Raw genomic sequence first — 22,680 nt, 5'->3', positions numbered from 1 at the left:
TGATTCTAGAGTATTCAGTGGCAAGGTGTGTTCCTGCTTTAAGAGCAATCAGTATAAGAAGAAGAAGATGCAGGTACCCAGATGACTTGGAATATCAGAGGAAAGGGAAGAAGTGGAAAATGACTGGGCTCTGTTGAGAAACCTGAGGAGGACCAGAATCTACACGGTGTGGGCCTGTGAAAGCAGCTCAGACTGGTGGGAATGAATTGTGCTGACAACTTGGAATGACCAGCAGTGGCTGGAGAACTTCAAAATGAAAAGGGAGATGTTCTATCACACTGTCTTGATGCTGCAGCCCCACATAATGAGGCAGGACACCAGCATGTGTTGGGCCATCCCACCAGACAAGAGGGTTGCAACAGCCATCATGAAACTAGCCAGTCAATCCACTCTCCACTACATTGTGAACTAGTTCAGCATGACTGTCTGCATGGTGAGGCTAGCAACTCGTGAGATATGCCAGCTGCTAAAGGAGATTGCTTCAAACAAAATTATCCACCTGGCAAATCTGCAGCAAGTCATAGATGGCTTTAATGACAAGTGGTTCCCAAACTGCGTGGGTGCTTTAGACAGCACTCACATCCCAGTGTTGTGCCCTGCAGGGTGGGAGAAGGCTTTCACAAACAGGAAAGGAAATGTATGCTTCCATGATCTTGCGGGTCATGGTGAACCATCGGGGCTGGTTCATGAACATTTATACTGGGTGGGCTGGCATCATGCATGATTTACGCCTGTTCAGAAACTCCCCTCTTCCTGGCCTTGTGGGGAAAGGACACTATGCATCCAGCATGGAGGAGTCAGTGGTTCATGGTGTCACCATTCCCTCCGTTATATTAGTGGATGCTGCCTACCCCATAAAGCCCTGGCTCATGAAGCCTTATGAAGGGAACATCACCAATTCACAGAAGCTGGTTTTTAACTACTGTCTGAGCAGTTGCAGGATGTCCATGGAATGTGCATTTGGCCGACTGAAAGGAGGATGGAGGGTGCTTATGTGCCAGCTCAAGATGGAGCTAGAACATATCATGGCCTGTGTCAGTTTCAGTAAGACCAGAAAGACCTGGGGAAGCAACTTCCCAGGGGTTCTCTGGTCTCACTGAAACTGATACAGCAGCTCTGTGCTGAGAGCAGAATTGTCAGGGTTCAAGCCCAGAAGCCCCACTGTCAGTGCAGAGCTGCTGTGTCAATTTTACCAAGACCTCCAGGGAAGTTGCTTCCCCAGGTCTTTTTGGTCTCACTGAAACTGTCATAGTGGCTCTGCACTGAGATCAGGACTAGAGAGGCCTGAGGAAGCAGCTCGGAGGGGCCATTCTTTTTTCTGTGAAGCTCAAGCAGTGCCCACCATCCTATGCCCCACTGGCTGGGCTGCCAGACAGTTGGACACTGCCTGTGCACTGAGGCCCCACATCCTTTTTTCTTCAAAGGTCAGGTTGAACCTTCCCTCTGTGCCATGACTAACAGGAGCAGAGCCAATTTGGGTGATGACAGGAAGCATCACAGCTGCTAGGTGCTCTGGGGCTGTGGCACTTGCTCTGCCTGACATCCCCAGGAGGTGAGGCACCGTGTCCAGCCCTGCTGTGCCCCAGCGTTCCTGCTCACCCTCAGTCTAGAGGGGCTACTGCATTCCGGGATAGTGGAGGACTTCAACTGGGGTGGAATAGTTGTGGGAAATGGCCACACAGTAATGGAACAGGAAGAAAATTAGCCATATCAGAGATAATCCTGCCCTGACTGGCATAACTCTAAACAGCGTAATGAGTGCTTTAAGCTACTTAAAAGGTGTTAATGTGCAACCAGTCCAGGGGTTAAGAGCTCCAGAAGGCATCTAAATGTACCATGTAACCAGGCCCTAATTTAACCTTCAACAGGCTGTGCATGTCCCTGCTGATAGCAGCATTAAAGCTGTTACATAGATAGATAGTAAGTACAGAGGTGCTTGATTCAGAGGTATTTGGATTCTACAAAAAGGGGAACCATACAAGTAAATAACATCCAGAGAGAAAGGTAGACAGGGTAGCTCGCTTATTGGAAACTCAGCAAAACACAGTGGGGCATACTTCCTGTGACATATGACATAGATGGCATAGAGGAATAGTGAATTATTCCTAGCTTAGAGGTACTGGAAGTGTGACATGTCCTGCTTTGTTTCATGGAAACTCCCAAATAGTTACCTAGGGACTGCACTTTATTCCAAAGTCTTTATAACACTGAATGCTCTAGGCACAATTCCTCCAATCCCCAAGCCTTGCACCCTACATTGGAGCCTGAAAAAAAAGGACCATTTATCTCATATATCGGGACATTTTCCACATTCCTAAATACTCTTCTACAGATATTGTAAACATCATAGAATCAAAGCTGGAGCAAGGTGAATATTTGCCCTGGTGTATGATAAATGGAGAATGAAAAAATTAATTAGGGTACACATGGCAGTTTTAAACTTTTTTGTAATATTCTTTGGTACAGATTTTATAGAGCTATGAAAGATAATAGACAGCATTTATTTTAAAAATTAGAACTAGAACTGCTGCTTGTTTTGCCTATGCATTTTCTATGTTACGCACAATCAGGCATTTATAGCATACATGCCATTCTTAATATTTCTGCTTAGTTTTCTCTCTTGTATATTTTGTTTTCTCATTCTTTAGTAATATGAAAGGATCACATTAGGTATTCAACCAGCTTTGTTTTATTTTGAAATGCAACTTCATCATGCACTATCAGAATGCAAATTATAACAGGTGTTTTATTTCTTTCTTAATCTACATGGGGAATAGGGATAATTAAAAGATGGGACTTTACACTGAGATGCATAATAAACTCTCACTGTTTTGTAACTCCAAATGCATAACTGAAACTATTTGTTTCCTACCCTGCTCTATGCAATCATACACATGACAATACCTTCAACTTCCCACACAAAGAAAAAAGAAAAAAGCAGCCTGGTGAGGGCCCAGGGTGCAGCACAAGCTGGGAGTCTCAGTCTGATACCGAGCCTGTCTGGTAGCCCAGACCAGTCATAACATCAGAGCGTGTATTGAAGACGGTCATCCTCCACATGGCACAGTGCTCTCTCAAAGGCCCACCATGCCTCAAAGGTGGTCGCCGCCCACCGGAGCACAGCTTGCTCAAACTCCAGCGAGAGATGTGCCCACACCAGGAGGCCAAAAAGCCGCAGGGTATCATCTGAGCTGGTCCCAGCAAGCCAGTTGTGGCAGCTCTTGAGGACGGCCATTTTGGCTTGGTCCAGTAGCAACTTGGCTAGGCAGACGGTGCCCTGCTCGGCCACCCAGTATGGGTAGGAGCACACATAGATGGTCTCCGAGAGACTCCTGCCCAGTGCCTGCACTGGCAGCTGATAGGCAACGAAGAGTGGCCGCAGGTGGGGACAGTCGGGGAAGGTGTGAAAGAAGTTCTCCACAATGCCCCCAAGGAAGAAGGGCAGGCTGTTGAGGTGGCTGGGTCAATGTGGGACACAAATGTGCCAGTTGCTAGGATGCCATACAGCAACCACCACTGCAGGTTACCAGTATTCTTGGCTAATTGCCAGATCCCTGCTAGGGTGATTTTAATCAGACTCTCTGAGGTAGCTGATGAGGACATCCCAATACCCAGTGTAGAGCCCTGGCAGGACATTTTCTGTGCTGTCACTTGAGGCCACAGCAATTCTAACCAACATTTGATAAGCTCTCTCCTGGGGGAGAGAAGTTTGCAGCCAGCTGGGAGGGGAGTGGAGGGGGCCTGCAAACCTGGAAAACATTGCATTGCAAAGAAAGCATTGAACAAAAAATCATTTTGGCATCGCACCTCCCTCCTATAACAGTCAGTACAACCTGCAAGGAAAAAACTGCCAGGGGATGAGGAAAAAAAAAAAAGCTGCAAAAAAAAAAAAAATGTTTTGGAGCTGCATGAGCGGACATTAACCCCCTCCCCCCAACTGCTCGGTGAGCATGCATATAAAATGCATTGTAATGCAAAGGCTTACTAAAGTCTTTAAAGACTTTGTAAGGGTGATCCATGCCCAGACAAGTTTTGCAGTTGCTGCTTTGTCTTTCCTACCTTCTTCCTGCTGTGAGTGGGTGGGTGCAATCTTTTTTACAAGAAATGCTGGCGGCATCCATACCACCCACCCCCAATTTTGCCTATAAAAAAAAAAAAATCACACGGTTTAGAGAGAAAAACCAAAACTTTTTATTCATCAGAAATAGGTGGGTGTAGTGCATTCTTTTTGTATTAAAAAGGGATGCATAAAAATTAATTAAATAATAAGTATTTATATTTTTTTAAATAATAATCATTGAATAATACTGGCTAAAGGCTGGAATACAACTCTACCTGGTGGTGAAGGGGATTAATTACAAGTATTTAGAGTCTCTGGCTGTTTGCATGGACAAATCCATTGCTGGGGCAGTGTAACTACGGAGCAGCGCAAAATAACACATCTCTAAGTAGTGTTAGTTTAAGAAGCTAAATAAACTTTTAGAGTTGTGGGAAATCCTGGATCATGCAAATACAAATGCAGTCGCTTCGGTGTAAATGGAAAGTATCATTTCATCTCCACATGCCCTTAGCTGATTAACATTTGTTTGGTTTACAGGGTAAGGTCTAATAAGGCCCTTAATGCAAATCATCATCATCTGCAGGGAAAACCCTGCAAAAAAAGTCAAAATAAAACCTTGATTTGTGGAAAAAAAAATCTAGAGCATTATCATTCATTTCTTGCCATGAAATATAAGAGGGCTAACAGAGATGATCTTCCTTTCACTTCCATCAAATGTGGGGATCTGAAAAGATTCCTCATCCACAGTCCACAGGCTTCCTCCATGATGGTCTTCAGATTAACAATATGGTGATCTTAGGGGCTGTGCTTCCACTGTCTCCTCAGTGAAAGTTCAAATCCTACTCCAAGGACTATAGGGGCGTGTCCACACATGCAACCACTTGTGTTTGCAGCAACTCAAATAGAAGTGGTGCAGATTTGAGCTTTTTGCCTCAGTGCACGTGCTCAGACATGTGCTTTGTTGTGGAGCAAATTGTGCCACTTGGGGCAAAATAACCCTGCCTGGCTCCTCCCAGATCTGCAGGTAGGGGGAGCTAGAGCCCAGAGTCAGCACCTGTGCTGTCCTCAGCAGTATAAAAAGCTGCCCTGTCCTGGCCCCAGCAATATAAAAAGCCACCCTGGAAATTAGCTCAGGGCTACTAGCTCTCAGGAGCTTCTGGGATCCAGCCAATTGGAACCTGGGGATACTACCCCTTGTGCCAGCTGGACTGCTGAAGCAGCCTTGAGAGTTCCCTGCATCCTCTACCCACTGCAGCAGTCTGGAAGTGGGAGCTGCTGCCTGGCTGTGATCTGCTGTGCACCTGCCAGACCCGGGTGGGGACTGCACAGCCAGTAGAGGCATCTGTCCCTCTGGACCAGCTGCCAGTGGACTGTGGCTGCAGGGTTGGCCTCTGTGCGGCACTACTGCCACATGTGCCCCCTGCCCGGCCATCTGGGCAGCTATTGCCTGAAAGATGTTCTGGGTGTGGTGGCCTGCTTTGAGCTGTCAAAGCATGTGCTTCTGGCCCCATTTGGCCAGGAGGTCAGCCACAGCCAGCTGGGTCCAAGGTGCCAGCTCTGAGCAGGCAGGGTCCTGCCACTGGCCTCCCTAGCAGGAATTGTGGTGTTCCGTATTGGAAAACTGAAAAATTCCTGATAAAAAAATCCCAAAGTCACTCTGTAAAATACCCCCAAATCCATGTTCCTCCACAAGTAAAACAAAAGACCGCTATAAAGAGAGAGAGACAGAGACAGCAATCAGTTGGACAATGTTTTATTGATATAACTTATAGTGTTAAAGTGTGTCTCATCATAATAATAAAGTGAACTCTAAATACATGTTTCATGAATATATATTTTGCTGCCCTCCCACAGGGCTGATGGCCCCCACACAGGGGTTGGGGGTTCACCCCCACACAAGGGGCACGCCCCCCCAACAGGTGGTTCAGCCCCCCATTATGGAGTTCAGTCCCACACAAGGGGTTCAGCCCCCCAATAGGGGTTCGGTTCCCACACAAGGGCTACAGCCCTCCAACAGGGGATTCGGCCCCCACACAAGGGGTATGGCCCCCCAACAGGGGCAAAATGGTCCCCACAGGGGCTACCACCCCCCCTGCAAGGCCCACATGCCCCACCCCCATCTCCTCCAGGCCCCCAATGGATGCCCCACCCAGTCTCACCCCCCAACTTGCACCCCCAGGCCCCCATGGCTACCCTCCCAACCCCAGACACCATCACTTTATTTAAAAAAAAAAGAAAAAAACAAGAAAACATGGGGAAAAAAGCCTCTACTTACGTTAGAAGCAGGGGTGGGGGGGCTCCAGGGCCTCCTGGAAAAGCCCCCCCCAAACAGCAAAGGACAGTGTGGGCGGGGCCCCAGTCAGCCAGACGGCAGTTGGAGCTGCCGCTAATTGCTGGGGGTTGTTTTTGTGAAGGGGTTAAAACTATGGGGTGGGAGCCAGGGATCAGGGCGGATGGGAGGGATGGGGCAGGGCAGGGCAGGGGTCAGGGGCCTCAGGGGGGCTGGCGGGGGGAGGGGCTGTCCAGGGCAGGGGTCGGGGAGACTGGGGGAGTGGGTGGGGCCATCTGGGGTTCCCCCCATGGTCCCCTCCCCCCTCCTACAGTTCCCTGACCCCTTACTCACCAGCACTGGAGCCCCCATGCTGAACACCCAGCCTGGCCAGCCGCATGTTTCAGCACCAGGGCAAGAGCCAACAATAGAGATGCTCTGGCAGCCAGAGTGTCTCTGTGGAGGACCCAGCCTCCGGTTGCCTCAGGGCACAGTCCTACTCTGCTTTTTTAAACTTTGGTTGTTTAGACCCCTGGATATCCAGGGGTCTAGTTTTCTCCCCACGCTGCAAACTTGCAGCGTGGGGAACAATTTTTTTGTTCCTGCACATGCCTTTTGCCCCGCCTCAAAGGGGTTTGAGGTGGGGTAAAAGGCATGTGTGCACTTGTCCGGACGTGGCCTAGGAGTTTTTAGTCAGGAACTAAAGCTGCTTTGAGCAAGCTGCATACAGTTCATAACACATACTGCTTTTACCTAGGGGTTACCATCTACTCAGGGCTAAGGAGAAGAAAGCCAAGTAGCCTCCTTTCTCTTTCTTCTCTGCTGCCTTTGGAATATTTTTGAACACTTTCATGCCTGTTTCCCCCTTACGTTGGAGTGAGTATTGAACCCCGAGACTGCTGCTGCTGCAGAGTAGATGAAAGAAATCACATGTGAGTTAGGGCATGAAAGGAAAAGAAAAACACTTTAAAAAAGCAAACCAAATCAAAAAGACAACAACAAAAAGTCCTCTTTCAAACAGGGGTGGCCATTTGGTGGGGCAGAGAGCAGGGGATGTCAAGAAAAAAATAAGCAGTGTTTCTCAGCCTTAATTGACACAATGTACTCTGTTTAAGCTTGAGGAGGTAAACCCCATTTCAAAAAATAATTTATTTATTACAGTGTTTACCTCCTTGCAGAGGGGCCAGGTAGTGGGGCGAAGGAATGGCTAGGCAGGGAGGAAGCCTGAACCTTCCTTTATCTGTTTATTTTCTCACGCTTCCTGCCACGCTTCAAAGGATCCCAGAGCACCTCAGTGTTCCCCGGTACCCTGGTTGAGAATCACGGAGTTAGGGAGTTGCTATGTACTTCTGCTCCATTAATACGTTGTTTATTTTTTGTCTTCTCAGGAATATGAGATGCTGTGTCTCATGAGATTGCACCAGAGATCAGAAACAGAAATAAATAAATCCTAGTGGTCTTCCATGTTCCAAAGTAAAATGGACTTTCTGTATGATCCAATATTCAGCACAAAGATCAACCTAAGTAAGTGAGTGCATTTATCTGACGTGTACAATACTAACAGCAACCCATAATATTTCTGCTTTTTGGTTTTATATAAAAGACAATCCCACAAGTCCTATCATTAATTGATTATCTTCCACTCGAAATGAGGCTGCCTCCACTGAACCTATTTGTTTTCACAGTATTGACCAGAAGAAATGTTCAGGTGACTCCTAATTCAGCTGCACTGCCAGTTCCCAAATTCTGTCTCCTCCACAATCTGCATAATTAGATAATGGAAGAAATGACAGGTAACCTAAGTGCAAAAATATATTCCATTCCTTCTAGGGATCTTTAGGACATGAAGCTTCTAGCTTTGTTCTATATATTAATAAACACCTACTAGTTCTGTTCTACATGTGGGCATATTAATAATCATCAATAATATCATGTGTTTATATTTACATAGTGTTGAAGCAAAAAGAAGCATTAAGCTATTAATGTAGTCCCTGTGGTACTTCATCATATCAATGAGGAAATTAAAAACACTGAGTGTTGGAATTTTCCTTGTATTCTCCCCACAAAAAATAGGTGTTCAAGGTGAAAAAAGGAACAAAGACATTTCCCTTTGGAGGAATGTGTGTGCGCTTAACACAGCGAACAACCTCAGCCTGCAATATGTAAATTTGACTGTTCTCTGTAGCGCTCTGTAAAATGTTGTCCAGATCAATGAAACTTTGGTTATTTGCAGTACACCATAAGTGCTGAAAGTGCAGATTAGAGCTGCCCATCAAGAACACAGATATTTGGATTGTTTGAAAGAACCGATGCCTATATTTGTGACTTTTTGCAACCTACACATGCTGGTTTGATGCTTTTCTTCTTCTGTATTATGTGCCCTATGTGTATTTCTTCAGCCAAACACCAGATTTATATCCCAATGCAGTAAAAAAAAGCTAATGTAAGCAGGTTGTGTTGTATGGCTTTTTTACCTTAATGTTGTAAAAATAAAATTGCATGCAACACACTAAATGCTTTATAACAAATGACCTCATCTGTTTCAGGACCATAGGAAACTAGGGCCCAAAGGGACTTCACAAGGTCATCTATTCCAGCCCCCTACTAAAGGTAGGATCATCCCTCACTAAACCATCCCAGGCAAGTGTCTGTCTAACCTGCTTTTCAAAGTTTCCAAGGGCATAGATTCCACATCTTTTCTAGGTAGCTTATTCCAGTTCCTGACCGCTATCATAGTGAAAAAGTTCCTTCCCAGAAGAACTTTTCCACTAAACTGGCAGACCTTGAGCATGAACAATTACATGTAATCTAATGATTGTGTTCTTGAAGATTTTTTTTCAAATGGCCTAAGCAAAACTGTATGTAAGCAATCTATTCGTATACACTTTATTAACATCCGTTCATCAAGGGAGGGCTTTTACTTTCCAAGTACAGAAATAAAAGTAAAATTTCATTTTCTAAATTGTGGATAACGATGTTACAGTTTTAGCCTTCTAGATCTACCCACTAGGTGTTTTAATTTAAAGCTAGAGATATAAAAGGACTTGGGCATGATGACACTGAGTATCACCACACTTTTAGGCATCTGACCTCCTGAGCAGAATCCAAAGAGTTGTTGCTTACCTTCTCTATTCAATGGATGGGCAGAGTTGGGCACCTTATAATCAGATTCAGAGGAGCTAAGGCATTAAGCAAGGAACTGTCTCAGGTATATAGTGGATAACTCTGAAGATGAGGATGTGTCTTAAATAAAGCCCCTCTTGAGGCTTGCCTATTCTGCATCAGTGGTAGGTCCCAAGGAGGAATGGGATGGGCCATGACTGACCTGCCTGAGGTGAAAGTTCACTACTAATTGTGCATTGGAGACCAGGTGATAGTGAGTAAATGCTACTGACAAGACAACCTCATTGGTGAACTTCTTGCTTAGGAACATATGAGTAAACCTGGCTTAGCTGGGCACAGGCAAGGTATATCAGTCCTGTCCTCTACAGGGCCCACAACTGTTGTGGTATGGACAAGTCATTTGGAGGATTTGGCATCAATTATGAGCTGCAGAAAGGCCTCCAGATCTAACTGGGATTCACAGGCCAGACCTCTGTTGTGTTGTAAGGCACCTAATATGTTCCTTTGAAAATGGAGCAAGAGTGACTCTTTACTTTTAAAACGAAGTTGAATACTGAGTGAGGAAGAATCCTCCACCAAGAATGGGAGATCTGTGTACTAAGCCATTGTCAGCCTGAGGAGGTTCAAAACCATGTTTTCCATCTCCGTGAAGAGTACCCTAGCCACCAAAATAGGAACCTGTTCTCAGGTAGAGGCAAGGACTCTTTTTGTTGAAGATTTTGTCACCCTGAAAAAATGAGGGGAGGGGACGGGAGAAGGAGAAGAGGGGCAGGGGCAGGTGGGGAGTGAGTGGGTGGGGAGCTGCTGTAACGCTGCTCTTGAATTGCTTCCTGAATTCCTCCCTCCACCCTGGATTTTCCCTGCACTCATGGCTCATACTGCCACCCTGCAGCCCCAGTTGCCTTGTCTTAGAGAGATCACCTGCCTGTCTTCCAATCGGCCCCTGCACACCTGGACCACACCCCTGCCACCCTGATCCGCCCTGTCATCTCAATCACCCTCAGATCACCCATTCCAACCAATTCCATTCAGCCTTTCCACCCCCAGGTCACCACCCTGCTGCTCCAATCTGGCTGAGAGCAGTGAAGGTCATATGGGTAGAAGCAGGGGTCCCTCTCTTTGCCTGCTCTCTGGGTTCCATGCAGTCCTCACCATCCCTGTATACCCAGATCCATCTCCTGCTGGCCCCCATGGCTGTCTGGCAGGTCCTCACACCGACTTAGTGTGGAGGCAGAAAAATAGCAGCCACAAAAAGGGCTGCTCACCAATGAGAAGAAACATGCTGTATTGCAGATATCTGCAGTTAATCATAGCAGGAGCAGGATGTAAGGCACAGACGTAAGTCAGAAAGACTAGTCATAATGAGTCTGTTACATCAGTATTCCACTAGTGGACTGCGCCTGCATTAGGAAATATTTTTATAACTGAAAATAATTGTGTCCTGTAGTGACTTAAATACCTCCTCACAGGATTTTACTTAATGAATTCAGGAACAGTTGCAGAGCCTCCAGCTCCACCCTCACATCAGTACACTTAGTTCTACCTCCCAGACTTAACTGGAAGTCCATGCAGAGTTTCACACGGCATAGTGGGTCAAACTCTGTTTTCGGTTCCTTCTGCCTGTATTCCAGTTGGGAGGGGAATAGACTTTAGTGCCTTAATAAAACTCTATCATTTACATTGATTTATAAAGCTTTCTGTTGATAGGGAGAACCTTTTCCTTTCTTTCTTTTTAGCTGATATGTCAAAAGGAGTAACTTGGAACTGGTAATTTTACAAGCAGCACACAAAGTGAGAAGAAACTCTGCCCCTGCTGGAAAAAATACTGATAAGACAAATAATTGTATTCTGTTCATTTTAGGCAAGTATTTTTTTTTCCTTTTACTGTATTCTTTACTTGTCACAGAGTTCTATGTTTACATGAATATACTCAGTAATCTTATATGAGGATGGATTTTCTTTTATACCAAATAGCATGAAAAAGATGTTACTTAAAATATCTTGCATGCTGAGGCTTATTTTTAATGCTCCTATCTATATTCTGGCAATGATGAAGGTAGGACTCTGAATGTTGCTATATGTTTTCTCAGTATGGCAAAATGCTTTTCATGCACTTGTGACAGCTCTTTTTGCAATTAAAGGCATAATGATCTTCCAGCATTTATGTGACTGTGCTGTAAAGAGGAATCTGCAATATCATAACAATTGCAGCAGGTGGCAGTAGAACAAGGGTCACAGAAGGGAGAAGACAATCCATTTTCCTTTCAGACTAAAGAGAAGTAGAGGATTTTAAATCTCTGGCTGCTGGCTGGTAAGGGATAGCAGAACTTAAAATGGCAGAAATGCTTGGACAGGGAAGGTAGGGGTTTGTTGGAGTTGGATTAGTCATGTAATTGGATTTGTTGAAAGTAAGAGGCACAAGGCAGTCAGTTCTCAAAGCCTGTGGTCTGTGGTCTCAGGGTAGTATGGGGGGGGGGGGGTTCTTCTAGGATATAACTTCTTCCAGGATTTAAGAAAGTTACAGTGGAGAAGCAAAGGAAATCTCTATACTGACTAGAGATGCAGTACTGAAATGTTGCTTTTTTATATTTTTTCACACACTGTGCTATAGAGAAATTCTGTAAATATTAAAATACAACACACTTGTATATTTGTTGTATGTCAGAAATTAACAGCAATTTGAGGCATTTCCTGTAAGGTTTCTGTCCTGATTGAATGTGAAGAAATAAGGAGCTAAACCTTGGTTACTATTTCTTTCTGCTGTCTTATAAGTCTATCATTGTCCGACAACTTTATGATCTTTTAAAAATCCAAAGTGCTATAATACACAAATGAGTAGTGCCAGGAGTATGCTTTGCATTTTTTTAATATATTTTCTCCTTGCACACCAAGAAGTAGGGCAAAAATTATTTTAAAGAAGAATGACATTTTGATTTCAGTGTCTCTGTCAAGTCACAGCAGAGGCTTTGGAAAACAAAGTTTGGCAGTAGCTAATTTTGGTAAAACACAAGCCAAACTATCCCATAAAATGCTGATGGCGATTTACAATGAGTTTGACAAAAAAAAAAAAAAAAGATGTTGTGCTTGTCCCAAGAAATGTACAGTCACTCTAAATCATGTGTATATACAGTTAAAATGTATATAATTCCTTGCAGTTTCAGTAAGAAATAAAAGAAATGTTAAATGGAAAGGAGGAGGGGGTTTAATACATAAGAGGGAAGGGAACTTCAAGAATATATGAACAGCATGGGAAAAGCTATGATTATGAGAGTGAGAAGAATACAAAAGGGGCAATCAGAATGGAGGCTTGGGAAGAACATCAGTGTGCGAAAGAGATTAACTGGAGCCCCTAAGGTGAAGTTGAGAACTTAATGAGAAGCATGAACTTTATGTGGGGGAGAAAAGTGAGAGGCTGATGGGGATTCAAAGAAGGGAGTAAGACAGAGCAAGAGAAAGGGAAGACTGTTTGAGTAGCAAGGTTCTGAATAGGTTGAAGGGTCTAAAGTGTTAGGAGGACAAGGCAGAGGAGGTTGCAATTTTGTAGGTGAGTCAAAACCTGTTATTTTACATAGTTTTTAGCTGCCAGTCTTTTTACAATGAATCATACAATAGCTGAGAGAAGATCTTAACAGATAACCTGATGTGGCAAATATGTCCTTTTCATGCATATCTGTGATGTATTATATACAGGATAACCTCATGAAGCCAGCACACTCAAGACCAAACACGTGCCGGGAATGTGAAAATTCTGGTTTGTTGAAACTGGAGCCGCAGCCGGTCCTGGAGCAGCAGCCGCATGTGGGGCAGTGGCATGGGGAAGTGGGTGGTGGCAGCAGCCGTCGTGTGCAAGTTTACACCTCCATTGCTCCGGGACCAGCTGCCACTATCCCCAATGGAGTGTAATTTTAAAAATTGCCAGATTTTCAATAATTCCAGATTTTGAGGTTATACTATACAATATATCTTCAGTGTGAATCTACTATTAAAACACAGCAGGCATTCTATAGTTGGAAATGTGGATCACATTAATCTGTATATTTATTCGTAATTTGTACAAAAACGGAATCTGTGACCTCTCCCTCTGTCAGGTGCTCTTTTTTTGGTCACAGCAAAGTATTTGACAAGACAAATATTTACCAGTAATAACATTGATCATTTTAATAAAAATGCATTGAATTATCAGGATAATTTTTCTTGCTGCACTGAAACCCTAGAGTTTCTAGAGCTAATTCTAAAAAAAAACATTATTCTACATAATCTTTGCCATGGTTTGATGTTTGCCCTGTTTCTAAAATCCAAAGTTTCTTTTAACTATAGAGTCCCAGATACTCTTGTAGGATCTTGATCCTTAGAACTGGTTTCTGGGATGTGGTTGTTTCAGGAGAAGGGACATTTTTCTGATAATGCTAGTCATTTAGTCAAAGGTTAGTATTATTTCAAGGAATTAAATGGCAAAGAAATCTAGTCTAGAGATAAGGTCACCACATGGCATATGCAAACTGAGTATGTATAGATAGTAGATTAAATCATGAGGGAAAGCCTATGGGTTAGTATTAGAGAGCTATATTCAAAGCTTATTTTATGGAGGAGTTAATGCATGTTTACCCTAAATAAATGGGAAAAAAAGTTTACCTATGTAAACAGCACAAAAGTTTATCTGAACTTTCCTTATCACCTCAGTCTGTTTCTTTCCCAAGGACCTCTTTCGGGTTAGTTGGGTTGAACTACAAAAAGCAAATGGGGCCATACTACTTCACCCTGCATGAGCTCAACACAGTCTCATCCATTTGAGCAGTCTAACTTCCTTGGATCTGCTACATTCAGTGACAGTATGTTCTTTCAGGAGGAGGGAGGGCAGGGTTTTGGCTAGTAGGCCAGATTCATCAGTTCTGTAAACCTGGTGTATGCTAGCATAGGCCTTTGCACAAAACCCATTAGTAGAAAATGTGCCCAAAGAAAATAATCACAATTTCCATTGCTTTAGATTGGAAAGGCAGAGAGGCACAGGGGGAGTTGCATTAGAGGACAGTGTTAGATGAATAGGGAATGTGCCTCAGAATAGCTGGGAACACTGATTTAGTACAATGCTTCAGTAGCCACTAGTGTAGGTTACAATCTAAAGCTATTTAGTGCAATGGGAACCCCAAGGAAATGGTAGTGATTGAACCATTACTTGTCTGCCTTTGAGACGAATCCTCAGTGTAGTATAAGGTGCCTTGTCTAATGGAAGAAATATATTAATAAGGAGATGCTGTTTTATCAATAGATGGGCTTGTATCTATGACCATAGTTATCATTCCAACCCATTATAATCTGTTCGCAGTACATTTGGGGGATATATATTAAAATATGTGGAGCAAAATGCCATCTGAGAAATCATTCAATAAATATTTGTGACAGCATACAATATTTTTCACTTGATTAAAAATTATGAAACAAAACAAACAAACAAAATTCCAAGTTGACCATCTTGCTAATTACCCACCCAAGGTATTTTTTATTAACCTGAAAATAAGATACACACCATTGGATGTGCTGACACAACCTTATACTGAATGAATGTACATTATAAAGGTCCCTGGTTTGTGGGGTATTACTTTATGTCACTTAAAGAATCAGTCTGTTTTCTAGGCTACTGTTCACAAAGGAGTTTCTTGGCGCTGTATTTTTGATGGACAGTGGGTTATTAGGCTGTCCACTTATTTCATGAGAATGTGTACACTTCACATTTACCTGCATGCTTCCAGTTGCAAGCCAGAAGAGCTGAAATGTTAATATCTTGTTTTCAAAATCCACTACTTTTAATGCTTGAAAGTTCTCCTTAGGTATGGTGTGTATAAAGGAGAAGGAAAAGTAGCACATGCAGCAAATATATCACTCTCTTTCTCTCTCTCTCTAACTTAAATATATATAAAAGAACTGGGCTCAGTGAGAACCCAGCAAAGAGGCTCTGTACTGGTACTCATGTATAGGCTGTTTTATCTTATTGTCTGGCTTTCATCATAGACTCACATTTCCTACCTGTCACCACAAGGGGTGTCCAGGACACATTATGAACGTGCAGCTTCAGCAACCAAGCTATACAGGGTAGTCTAGCAGTTTAGCCCTGAGTGATTCTGTGAAATTGGAGGAGAGATTCTTGCTGCTGCTCTTCAGGGATTGCTGCTGTTGGAGGGAGGGGGTGGGGGACGACATTTGGAGGTGTGTGTGCATGTGTGAGAAGATGCAGAGTGCATTTGACTGAGGTGTCTGGGCACTGGGAAACACTGCAGGAAGAGAGGCAGAGAGAAGAGGAAGCAAGAATAAGACTGAAGTGCAGAGCAGCTGTTTCTCCTAACACTCTGGTTCTTTTGGGTGCCTCTGTGAATGTGAACATGGATTCTGTCACTGAAAGCTTCTTCAAGCTGCTGTTTCTGTTATCTATTCATGACTGGAACACAGTAGTGGCAGGGAATAAATGTAAGTACTGCAAATGATTTAAAACTCAGAACAAAATGTTTTGAAAACTTCTGGGGTATTTTGGTTGGATCTGGATGAAATATTGCTCTTGAAATATACATGCTTAATGCTTCTGAACTGATGACTGCAAGTAGCTTGGCTGAAACTGTTCCTTTGGCTGAGAAATGTCATTTTCTAAGTTCTAGCATTCTTTCTACCTATTTTTTTCACACAAGTCTTTATAGAGAATACTACTGCAAATGCTCAAGTTTCAGTATAATCTCTCATTAGCATCGCTCATTACCAAGGAATTGCATGCTCATCCTTCATTTGCATCTTTGTTTCCTATTTTAGAAGTGATGCATTTTAGAAGGAATTATTTCTTAAATGGAAATTGCTGACAGATTTCTACTGTATACAGCATCAGCTTGATTTTTGCCATTTACAGTTTGAAGGCTGGTATCAGAATCTCATGAATTAAGCTGGCACTCAAGTAACTCTGATGCACATAACCGTGCAGTTTAAGAGTAGAGTTAAATGCAACCAGGAAAAATGTTGAGAACAAGATTTTATGGGATGTGCGCTGATTGCTTAGATAATAATGTCCCTGCATGATTAAGAGAAAGAGCACTGTCAGAACCAGAAGAAAGTTTTTGAAAAATGAGTAAATCATAGTTAGTCAGTAAGCTTGAATTTCAAAATAGAAATAGTGATTAAAATACTGAAGAGAATCTGCCCTCTAGAAGAAAGATCTGATATGTGCATTGGGATCTTTGGTTTTGATACTGAACGAGTTATGCTAATTTTTACCCCAAGGAAACTTATCAAAAACTATTTTTGAGACATTTTACCTATTCTGTATTTGTTCTTTGACTGTGCTTTGGCTTTAGTGAACCATAAGGATTTTATTTTGCATACATCTATTAGAATAGTTGCCTAAGCACCAGATGCTCATAGCCTGAAATGAGCAGCATTTTTTTCCCTCGTTGAGGTTCTGGATGTGTGGCATATGAATGAGGAGGGAAGGCATAGTAACTCTTTGAAAAAAGTGAATGTTAGTGCCAGTAAGAATATTCAGGAATAACCTTACAGCACTGTAGCAGGGGACCGCTCCTTTGAAACATGTAAGCAATGACAAAGAAGTTTAAGCTGTTGTGTGGTTCTGTATCCTAGGGTTTAGCATATGCATGCTTTGTAAACTAACCATGCTCCCCTGAGCCAGACAGTCACCCTGCAGCACCAAAATGATCTTGTGCTGTCATTCAGTAATGATATCATTTGATACTCAAGTGCATAGAGTAGCCCTAAACATGAATACTAAGTTCCATTTGTAAAACACCTTCCTGCAATCCATCCTCAGCTTTAATTTTCTTCATCATTCTGTATTGTACTGTTTATGAATACATCCACTTGCACAAAAACATGATAATCAAATCACGCATTAATAGCATTTGGCACTATGCACAAAACTAAATCAGATGCTTACAGGGAGGCATATTAAAACCAAGGTAGCAAAATAGGACTTGCAGAGTACAACAAAACAGTAAAGCACTAGAGGTCACTCTTACAATTTAAGAAGCAAGGTTCTGGAGAAAACATCATTTTGCTTTCCAGTGCAGAAATATGAAGGATAAAATAAATCAGTTTGAACCACATTTACTACTGCTTCTCGCCAAGACTTTTGAGACAAGCTGAACTATGTTATATTGGCAAATGAGTAACTATGTTAATGGAGTCTTACTTTTGCATTGAAGATGATTTAGACCTATCAATGAGTAGTCAAAGCACTTTTGTGTGAGGTGAAGAAATTGATACTTTATCCATTTTACAGATAGGGAAACTGATGCTTAGAGAAGTCAAATAACTTGTCTAAATGCATGGAAAGAGTCACTTTAGAGTCTGAAATAGAATTCAGAAGATTCTGACGCCTTGACTGTACTTCTCCCTTATTGCTATCTAACACAAGAAAAGAAAAAAGAAATCCCTAAAAGACATGTATTGTTTCATCTGGCTACTTTACTTTATTCCGTCTTAAAGAGAAAGTGCACATCTGAGGTAGGTAGCTCTGCTATGAAGTTTGTCTTAAAATATCCCAGGAAGTAGAGGTGTGTCCTAGTATCCAATTATGGCCACCTGTTTTTGCAGATATCATACTCCTGGTTAGCAAACTTACCAGTAACTTCTTCTTCTACTTTACAAGATAACCACAAATCCTTTTCAGCATCTGATACTCCTATCATCATAAATGTATTCAAATAGCTCTGAATAACCATATATAGAAGTTAAAGCTCAGTATTCTATGTATAATTTTCTGGGCTGATATATTAGAGAACAACCTAGAGGAAAAAAAGTAGGATGCTGTTACCATTCTGTGAGTAGATTAATCTTCTTTTCTTTTTTCTTTTGTGGTATTACTCTCTTTTGTGGTATTACCATGAGGACATTAGCTCAGTTTTTAGTTTATTCTTACTTAGACAGACTCCCAAAACATAAACAGAAATATGACTGACTAAAATTCTCTGGTTTTTTCCTAAAATCTTAATAACTAGTCTTAATTTTTCACAAGTTTGATCATGAAGTAGTATTACCAATTTTCTGCCACAAATTGAACTGTTCTGAGATTTGTCATCTGTCTTTCTTGCTCCAGAGTACTCTTTTGTTTGAGTAAGGAGTTTTTAAAGTGTTTAGGGTACTGGGAATTGAAAAAATCTATAATTTTGACATTGAGACATGAAGTATTTCTGTGCACGTATTTCCAATCTCTCCTAAAGAATAATGGTAAACAGTTTGCTATAATAAGGTAATGATTGTCATTGCAAACACAAATTTTAAAAATTCTTTGCCAATGCTGATTCACCTTAGTTGCCTTCCAAACTCTTCCCAAAGAATTAAAACTTCATTGCACTTGAACGAAAACTGATCTTCACGCTTGTAAATAAGGATCTACTTATTCCATATAGAAATGTTAGAACAAAAATTATATCAGGATTTCCTGTAAACATTTGTACAACAAAATGTCTTTGTTTGTTTTTTGAAGCTGGTTCTACAACAGGGAAATCAGCCAGTCACCAACCAGCCCTTGGCCACTTGCCTGAAAGTAGGGCATAAAACTCTTAATAGATGCTGTACTTCTCGTGCAACCCTCAGAAAATGAAGTGTTGTACATAACATAATTAAACCTCATGCACATTTCAACTCAACTGTGGCTGAAGTTATTAAGGCTGATTTGGGCTAAGATTGGAAACAATGCCAACAAATTAAGAAAATCTTACATAACATCTCTTTGCTGTATACCTGGGAAGAGAGTAAACAGGTTCTTCTGATGCTAATCTCTTCTATCTTCATAAGAAGTTGTGCTTCCTTCTAGGTTCACTGCTCATCTTAGATTTTGTGGCAATGACTGCAATTTCTATAAATCAATCAACTGTTTTTATCTTTGAAACTTCTTTTTTCTTTGAAACTAACACAGAAGGATACAACTTTTTCAAAATTATATTAGCAGGTAATATATTAAGGATATCAAGACTTTCCAGGTACAGGATTCAATGATCTGATGCCTTTCTTCACCTCTCTGATTATCTTATCATAAGCTAGGAAATACCTCCAGGGAAGTTATTTCTTACTAGAAGAAAAGTAATTTGGCTTATGTAAATAATGTTACGGAATTTAGTTCTGATATTTATCACTGTTACATGACTGTTTCACTGTCTTGGCTGATTTAGGAAACTTAAAGTAATAAATTTAAAACTTAACTGACTTAACAGGATACTGTTTTATAAAAAATTGGAATTAAAAGAAAGATCCTTTAAAGTATCAACTAGTAACTGCTATAGACTCTAAAGGGAAGACAACATAGATAACATTCTGGGGTATTATTTATCATTTGGTTCATTTCCTTTTATTTTTATCCTTTTTGTTCTTTAGCTACATCTTTCAGCACATCTAGACATATGAATCAATGATTGGGGATTCATTGTGGATCTTGCATATATCGCTAAATCATAGACACATCTATTCTTACTTTCTGAGACTATTTGCTTTTTTAAAAGTACAATAATAACATTAATGTATATATTGAGATTACAACTAAGCCCCAGATTAAAGGAAGCATTATTCTGAATTTATTTAACTTTTTCATTATCCTGAATTTACATGAAGGTATTTGGTCCATTTCACTGACTGTGATCAATGCTTTGCATCTCAGCCCTCTGGCTTTTAAGATTTAAGCAAATACATTTGGGTTCAGTTAGCAAGATGGACTGAGAGAACGTGGCCTTGGTTTCTGGACAGTAACAAGGCATACTGTTCTAAAAGTAGGTTGAAATCAACTGTATAAACAGAATGTAGTATTTCCTATGTAAGGTATAGGGTCATGTTTTTAGGATCTATTGCACCTTTTCCACATGAGACACATTTCTGATTTGCCATTTCGAACCCTAAGGCCACTATTAACTTGTACAAATATCAATGATACCACAATTGCTAAGCACCTAAATATTTCACTTTCTCTCTTTCATATTAAATATAAATACCCATTTTCTCATATGGGTGACTATAATATTTAATCCCAGTAGAACTGCGTATCACAAAAAAATTTAGCTATGTAATGATTAAGGATACCTCTATAACACATATGTACACGTGTATATGTGAAGGTATTAACCCAGGGTAATATGTCTACATGCTCCCGTATGGGAGTGGCGACGTTCATGAGATACCATTCATGTGATAACTTTGCATATGTACCTTTGGCAAACTCACTTGTATTCTGACTATGAATCCTTTTGGCAGGACTCCTAATAACAAACAAAATTGAAGAGTGGCTGCTAACAGCCGTAGATGAAATTTTAAATAAATAAATAAATAACCCCTTTTAGAGAAACGTTCCTTTCTTTCCAATGTTGCTTTCCTCCAAAACTATGATGTTCCTTCATTGGGAGAAAATATAGTGTATGCTGTCTCTCAGAAGTTGGACCTTTGCTCTATATGATAATTAAGATTCCACCCATTGTCCTCCTGTCCTCCTTAGTATTTGTATTTAGTTATTTGTGTATTAGGTACTTCCCAAACATTATAAAAGGAGAATACAGTCTAAGGACACATAGGTTACATTCTGCACATTCCAGGTAGAATATTACTTTAATTTGTGGTCTCATTAGATCTTGAGACATTCGATATTAAATCACTCAACTTTTTGTGTGTGTGTGTGTGAAACAATTATTTTAAGATATTTTAGAGCAGTGATTCTCAGCCATTGTGCTGTGGCACCTTAAGGTGCCATCAGATCTTTTAAGGGTAGGGTGTCAGCAGGTATGAATAGATAAAAGAGATGTGAGGAGATAAGCAGATCAATGGAGACTCGGCTTGTTCGTGTCAGGCTGATCTGCAACCCCACCGTGCGGCACCTTTGCAAGGAAGTAAGAACAATAATGTATCAATTACTTTTTGAAATTGGGTGCTGCTCAATTCACAAGAGTTGTGGAGGTTGCCTTGAGCCCAAAAAGATTGAGAACCACTGTTTTAGAGATTTCTAAAGTATAAAGTTTATAACTATTTCTTCCCCATGGCAAACCTCTATGAGCTTAACTTATTATGAAGAGATTCTGGTCATCTGGGTAGCAACGACATTTAAAAAAATCTCTTATTCCTGTATAAAATAGTTGCTCAGTGAAGCATTGCTTATATTAAATGCCATGTTGTAGTACAAAACTTTAATTTGTACTCATTTCACTTGGTATGATATATGTAACTCATTTGTAGTTTGACACTGAGGCATTCAAACCAATCCATGGTGGTAAAATCTTTGTACCTTAATGTAACATCATATATTATCATTATGCAGAAAAGGCTCGATGCTGTGTTGTTTGTGTGTTGGCTGGTGTCTCCCATGCTTTTCACTCCAATAAATGGAATGAACTGGAGACAGAACATAGTAGCGAGGAGGGAAAATTTGAATTTTTTACACACAAATAGCATACTTTGCAGGAGATCACTTAAATCAGCTATTAGAAAGCTGGGTGAGAGAAGTACACTGTGGTGTGTGTGCATGCATGTGTGTTGGGGGGTAAGGGAGACTTAAAAAAGCATAACAGATGTACAATTATAGCAAACCGCTCTAGATGCTTGATCCTGATTCAGTGGAAGCCAGAGTAAACACTTCATTTTCTTGTAAAAAAATATGAGGTTTGGTCCATAAATATTGTTTATTTTTCAAGGTGAATATACTTCAGGAGTCATTAATAACTTCAACATTATTTGAAAGGAGCAAAATTGGTATGAACTGGGAGGTAAAAATGATACTGTTTATTTTCAGCTTAATGAGTGTTTTTAGTCCAATAATTTGAAAACTGAATGAAGCCTGGAAACTTTTAGCATTTTAAGTAGTTTTAAATTAGTAACTACAGAATTACTATTTAAATACCATACCTATTTAATAGACTAATGATGAAAACTACCTCTGGCATTTTAAATCACAAAGGGTAGGGAAAAATATGATAGGAAATCTATCCAGCTGTGTAGTGGGTCTAATTACTTTTTTATTAAGTATGTCTCATTACCTGGTAGTACTCAGAAATAAGATATTGCTTGTTCCTAACTAGTAGAGTGCCTGTTTGTTTCTATAACAATCCTTTAGCAATTAGCACATTTACTTATGTGGTCTTGAGGGAAAATTAGATTAAAAGCAGTTTTTTTGGAATATTTGAATTTATTCTTATTACTATTATTCTTTATACAGCTATCAAGTAAAATGCGTCTTTCTATTTAACATATTTTTATTAGCCCACTATTG

The 22,680-nt window shown here is 41.0% G+C and overlaps 1 protein-coding gene and 1 long non-coding RNA gene across 3 annotated transcripts in view; both read left to right on the top strand.

Annotated features, from left to right (window-relative positions):
- LOC106740175 (uncharacterized) overlaps positions 1–11,313 on the top strand; it is a 35,335-nt gene extending 24,022 nt beyond the window's left edge. Inside the window, exons 2-5 of one of the 2 annotated variants that reach the window (XR_009461001.1) lie at positions 7,718–7,857; positions 8,015–8,122; positions 8,876–8,939; positions 11,189–11,313. This is a non-coding gene — a long non-coding RNA (uncharacterized LOC106740175). The remainder of the gene's footprint in view (positions 1–7,717; positions 7,858–8,014; positions 8,123–8,875; positions 8,940–11,188) is intronic. The other variant, XR_001373613.3, reaches the window with a different exon arrangement.
- Positions 11,314–11,325: 12 nt separating this feature from the next.
- Positions 11,326–22,680, top strand: part of CNTNAP4 (contactin associated protein family member 4) — a 462,372-nt gene continuing 451,017 nt past the window's right edge. Inside the window, exons 1-2 of the mRNA XM_019478107.2 lie at positions 11,326–11,763; positions 13,143–15,911. Coding sequence (XP_019333652.1) covers positions 15,827–15,911 — 85 coding nt within the window. The 5' untranslated portion in view covers positions 11,326–11,763; positions 13,143–15,826. The remainder of the gene's footprint in view (positions 11,764–13,142; positions 15,912–22,680) is intronic.

The sequence above is a fragment of the Alligator mississippiensis genome, chromosome 3, assembly GCF_030867095.1.
Source record: "Alligator mississippiensis isolate rAllMis1 chromosome 3, rAllMis1, whole genome shotgun sequence".
NCBI classification, from domain to species: domain Eukaryota; kingdom Metazoa; phylum Chordata; order Crocodylia; family Alligatoridae; genus Alligator; species Alligator mississippiensis.
The sequence above is the reverse complement of the archived record's forward strand: the minus strand, read 5'-3'. Positions and strand labels throughout refer to the sequence as shown.